The 6000-nt window shown below is 39.3% G+C and overlaps 1 protein-coding gene across 1 annotated transcript in view; it reads left to right on the top strand.

Moving 5' to 3' along the window:
- The first annotated feature begins 2587 nt into the window (after window positions 1–2587).
- Window positions 2588–6000, top strand: part of PLA2R1 (phospholipase A2 receptor 1) — a 57474-nt gene continuing 54061 nt past the window's right edge. Inside the window, exons 1-2 of the mRNA XM_029071565.1 lie at window positions 2588–2972; window positions 3890–4063. Coding sequence (XP_028927398.1) covers window positions 2603–2972; window positions 3890–4063 — 544 coding nt within the window. The 5' untranslated portion in view covers window positions 2588–2602. The remainder of the gene's footprint in view (window positions 2973–3889; window positions 4064–6000) is intronic.

Here is a 6000-nt window from a genome sequence, read left to right as displayed (position 1 = left end):
AAAACAATGTTGGCAAATGCAGGATGGCCATACTTCATGCCAAAACCCTTAGTAGAAACATGAAGATGAAGTAGCCTACTGTAGATCAAAACTTTGCAGAATGTAAGCCATGGTAAATTATAGCAAATCATTCCTTTTTCTACTCTAGAACTGAAAATTATAAAAAAAAAAACCCAAAGTAACATTTCTTTAGTAATATTTGCTTTAGTAATTTTTATGGGTTGTATTTATCCACTCAAGTAGAATGTATAACGTTGATGTTCACAATCAATCTCCTTCATTCTTCCCCCATTTGATTTTCATTCATTTTGGAATGTAAAGGACACCAATACTGATTATTAGGATTTTGACATTATCTTAGGTTACAGCTTACCCAGAGGGCTTGATTTCAACAGGAATAGCAGTTAGTATCTCTGGATCTCCTCGATTGTATTGAAAGTAGACATTACCTCTCCTCTGTGAATTTGTGGAGATTAACGGTTCCCAAACGATATCCAATTATAGCAATGAAAGACTAAGAAAATTTGAATTGGTTTTTCCCTTCATATGACACAGTTTTGGTTTTGGGTTGTTTTTTGTTTGAGGTGGCATGCTTATAATTGACAGTGAATGCTGAAACCCCTTGTGCGAGGCAGCGAGGTCAGAGCTGAAATGTTGTTCTTTCAAGCTCTTTCAAATTGACCTTGCAGGAAAGGAATCCATCGTGAAAAGGGTCTGGTTTTGTCTACCTTTCCGAGAAGCTCCTGGAACATTCTGGGAGGAAGTGGACTTCTTGGCCATTAAGGGGAGAGCACCAACATACTGGGGATGGAATGGGGTTTTCTATAGAGATGGAGATTGGTTTAGCTTTCTGTGCTGTTCTGGGCTTGCCTGTCTGTTCCCCAGAGACCTAGCCAGAAGAAATTCCATGTGGTAATGGATTCCTCTCTGCTTAAGCTATACACTGGGTAAAAAGAAAGCTAGGTTGAGTAATTTGGGACTACTGAGGCTAAACCCTTTTCCAGTGACTTCCCCCAAGACGAGTCTTAGGATGGTTGCAGTTATTGGTTTCTGGTAAACAGGCAATCAAGTTTTGTATCTGATGCTTCTTTCTGTTTTCTATGGTATTTGTTAAGCTCTTACTATGTTCCAGGTACTGTTCTAAGCGCTGTGGTAGATACAAGATACAAGGTTCGCTGGACACAGTCCATGTCCCACGTGGGGTTTAGAGTCTTACTCCCCATTATAAAAATGAGGTAACTGAGGCCCAATGAAGTTAAGTGACTTACCTAAGACTGCACAGCAGACAAGTGGCAGAGCCGGAATTAGAACCCAGGTCCTTCTGACTCCCTGGTCCATGCTTTATCCACTAGGTCAGGCTGCTTCTCTGTGGCTTTTAATACCATTTTATAAAGTTCATCTTGTGTGTCTTCTATTGCTATTTTTCCCAGCTGTAAAACTGATTAAATCTCAGATTTTGCCATTCCCTGTTTGGCTCCGCTATGATTCATGGAGTCTTTCTAAGACTATCCACTGGATCATGGCTGAAGTTTCTAATTCTGCAGCTTCTTTGAGTTGCTTTTAACTTTAATCATAGTTTGATTTTATACAGCTAAATGTTGCCAACCTCTATTAAATAAAGCAAAAGCTTTGGGTATCTAATACCGTGCCTTTTACGAATTATTAGAGGGCTTTTCTAAAGGTGAACTTGAAAGGTAGTTTTGCATTCAAGACTTTCAGCTCGTTGTGGGCACAGACTGCTTCTGTTCATTGTTATACTGTACTCTCCCAAACTCTCAGTACAGGGCTCTGCACACAGTAAGTGCTCAATAAATATGATTGGATGCTATGGATCCTATACATCAGGGATATGACAGCATTCATACTTTAAGTAAAAACCATAAACTGAAATTTAATTATTTCTACACAAATGATAGGTCTTTTTGCCAATCTTACGAAACAATCAGATTTTGCCTATAAAATTTTCCAAAGGCTTTAATTTTCAACTCTTCTCTACCCCAGGTCAGTTTACTTAAACCACTTTCCCTAACCCTTTTACCACATACCTTCCCATACCCAGTTAAACACAGTGTTCCATTGTTTGCACCTCTAGTTTTTAGACACATCCTCAGGTTCATAATAGCAATAGGGATATTTTTTTTTTTACAATTTGCAACAAATGCCCCAGTGAGTCACTGTATGCAAGAATGAGGTACGGTTCAAAAACAAATAAAATGATTTGGAATTTTTCCCAGGAAAAGTGTCTTAAAGAAAATGACCTTTTCATATGTTTCAAAGAATCTTTTTGTTCTTTAAGGCATCTGTAGAATTTTAAACGTTCAATTCCTAATATGATGAAATTATTTCTATTTCCATTATTCCCATTTAATCTAATTGCATGGGCAGGTATCAAACCAGGGACAGCGAAGAAAGCTTACAACTTTGAGATTCTTCATCACTTTTCTCCAGACAATTAAGTATGCTATTGTATACATTTCTGTCAAACAACTCTACATTTTTATCCATTTGGACTGCATCAAAAAAGAACATCATTTCCTGTTATTCCTATGTGGACATTATAGTGACTCAGAGATTCTTCTTTCTTTCAGGTAAAGGCATATTCATGATTCAAAGTGACTACCTTAGGACGTGCATTTCCTCTGGCAAAAATGGACTGGTTCTGCAGGACTGCCACCAGCCAACAAAGAATATGCTATGGAAATGGGTCTCTAAACGTCACCTCTTCAACTTAGGCAGCAGTGGCTGCTTGGGCTTGAACATCAGTAATGAAGAACAGCCGCTAGGCCTTTATGAATGTGACTCTCCTCATTCTTCCCTTTGGTGGCACTGTAACAGAAAGGTGGTGGTTGGTGCCTCCCAGTACGCCCTGGAGATTAAGAATTACAATCTTGTTGTTGCCAGGAGGCAATCATCCCATGAGTGGGTGCAATACCTATCAGATGGAGATGACATTTGTGAGCATCCATTTCAAGGTAAAATGTGCCCGATGGGACATATTTTTGTTAAAGTTGTACATAGAAATAGATGTCATTTAAATGTGAAAATAACAAAAAAGATCCCCGTGATGTTTTTCTATTTTACCTACTGAAATCAGCTAAAAACACTGCCTCGACTAGGCCCAGATAATGTACCGTGGATCCTTCAATCAATCATATTTATTGAGGGCATATTGTGTGCAGAGCACTGTACTTGTGGGAGTACAATATAACAATACAGCAGACACATTCCCTGCCCACAGCAAGCTTACAGTCTATAGATTCCCTTAACTCTAAGACACACCAATCCTTCCTCCCTGCTGGGGGACCCCAGGACTCAATGAAATGCCTGGGAATAGAAAGGGGACTTTTTTGATGTGGGGATTGACGAAGGAAATAGTGCAGACCTGCAAAAGTGAAGCATGCTGTGCACCCATTCCAGACCTCCAAGAAAGTCTCCAGAGGTGAATCTTAAGTAATAAGATGTGGGGCCCACTGAATTGAGGTCTTCAGCACTCCTTGGCTATTAGCAGACCCCAGCAGGTGTGTGGAAACTTGGGGTGCAGTCACAGAGCCCACGCCCTTCTCAAGTTGCCCTTCTCTAGTTACCTTCTCAGAGCAGTACAGTTTGGCCCGCATGTTCTGCAGAAGCCCTAACAAATGTACTACTGCCATCTCAAATTAGTGGGAAGTAAGCAACTTTTGCCTTTACACAAAGTGATGCCTGCCATCACTTTGGCAATAGTTATATGTACTCTCAGTTTGCATTTTTTAAAAAATACCCTCTATCCTCTTACTATTCTGAAAATGTATACTATCATATAAACTCTAGATATATCAACTACTTCCCAATTTTTACTTTTTCCACTGAGTTGATAACTTTCCATATCTGTGTTTTTTTTGTTGTTGTTTAGAATTATATACTATTCAAGGAAATTCACAGGGAAGACCTTGTGTTTTTCCATTTCGATACAACAATCAGTGGTTCTATGAATGCACTAAGGAGGGCAGGAAAGATGGACTTCTCTGGTGTGCCACCACAAGTCAGTATGAGAAAGATCAGACATGGGGATTTTGCCCAAATCCTGGTAGGTATGGTAAACTATTACTCTGTTTTATTTTATGAAACTGCTGATACTTGAAGAAACATTCTGGACTCTTTGTTGCACGATCACTTCCATTCCACTGTTATGAATATTTGGTTAAAACCAAAATTCAGCTTAAATTTTCAGTCCAGGTGCAACAGTGGTGCTGTATGCTTGAATATGCAAAGATTTACAAAACATGGAACCTACGTCCTAGTTTTTAATCCAACCTAAGAGAACTCTGTAAAGACAGGCCTGCTCTCTAGTTATTTCCTAAGGCATGAATTAGCCAATTCTTTAACTCAGGGGCAGAACATAAGGGTGCTTTATTTTAAATCAAGCCAAAGTAATTCCTACTTTAATCACAACTTCCCTTTGGGATATATAAAAACAAATCTTAATGCACATAACAGGCACATTTATTCTCTCATTTCTGCTTTTTTATGATTAGCATTCTTAAAGATCTCCAGAGAAGGAGATGTTGCAGGTTCCTTCACAAGGCAACAATAATGCATATTTAACTCTAAAATGGGTTGGTCTTTGTGGAAAGGCTTGCAATCATCCAATAAAGGGACTCTACAGACAGAGGGAAGCTGGATAGTGAATAGGAAGCTGAATTGATTAGACCCATATCTCATGATTGAAGGAACTCCATTCTTGGTTGGGAAGGAAGGGGGGAAAGGGGGAGGGAGAAACTGGAAAAAAAAAGTGACCAGTTTGCATGACCCTCTGTATACCTGGAATTATCAGGGAGAAGGGGGGCATACAGATAACCAAAAGCAGTGGGAAGTGTCTAGTTAACACTATTGGGCATTCAGAGGGTGCAGAGCTGGTGGGAGATTTAAACATTGGATTTAAATATTTATCTGTCTATTTTAAGTGTTCACAGAGGGAGATCTGATGAGTATTAGGTTGGAAGACTGACAGGGAATGTCTTCCCTTAGACCTTCTATCATCCCTGTCCTATTTCAACATTTTTATAAATTTATGGAACTCTCAGGTATGGTCATTTTTATTTTGATTCGAGCACAGGACTTTAGCAAATGAATATTCAACTAAACCTATTTATTAATAAAGATTCAAATAGCAAATCAAATCCAAAGTTCCTTCTTTCAGCCACAGTGGCTTATTTACGAAGCTCAAAGGGATTGCCCTAAAGATGAAGCCAGCTGCTTTTTCAACCACTTCTATTCCTTTCTATTTATAGACATGGTTTCTAGTTGCTTCAGCAAGGGAACTTTTTCATCGAAAGTACTCTATGGATCACTGCGTGAATCTTCAAACAGCCTAACCCACTTGGACTCAAATGGAATCTCGACCGTGAAGCTTCCATTTCCTAGGGATAAGGCTGGGGAGGTGCATGACCTAGCGGAAAGTGCACAAGATGGGAGTCCTGAGACCTGAGTTCCAATTCCAGTTCAGCCACTGTCCGGCTGAATGGCCTTGGGCAAATGATAACCTCTTTAGACCTTACTTTCCTCACATGTAAAATGGGGATATGGTATCAGTGTCCTATCTAATTAGCACTTCGCACAGAGTAAACTCTTAATAAATACCCTAAGTACAGTCCCATAAAGCTCTCAATCAGCCCCTTAATGATCCAGTTCTGGCTCTAAGACATCTGCTTTTTCAGCAGTTCTGTAATTATTCTATTTAAATATACCTCAGAAATATGTGCAACTAATTCACCCTTGTGGAAAAAAACTGTTTTACCACAAGAGAAGGGCAGTGTATTTAAATATGCATTAATGGGACAAACCAGATGCACACAGTTCTGCCATGATGTATGCCTTTACTATGTGCTTTGGGTAGAAATTAGGGAACATTCATCCAAAATATGAGCTTATTCAAATACAGTGTCTCACGGTGTCAGGAAAAACTATGCACACACACAGGAGAGCATGTGCATACCATCAGAATGGGTGAATTCTACAATATGA

This window comes from Ornithorhynchus anatinus, chromosome 9 (assembly GCF_004115215.2).
Source record: "Ornithorhynchus anatinus isolate Pmale09 chromosome 9, mOrnAna1.pri.v4, whole genome shotgun sequence".
Lineage (NCBI taxonomy): Eukaryota > Metazoa > Chordata > Mammalia > Monotremata > Ornithorhynchidae > Ornithorhynchus > Ornithorhynchus anatinus.
Note: the sequence above shows the minus strand (reverse complement) of the source record. Positions and strands in the feature narration are given on the sequence as shown.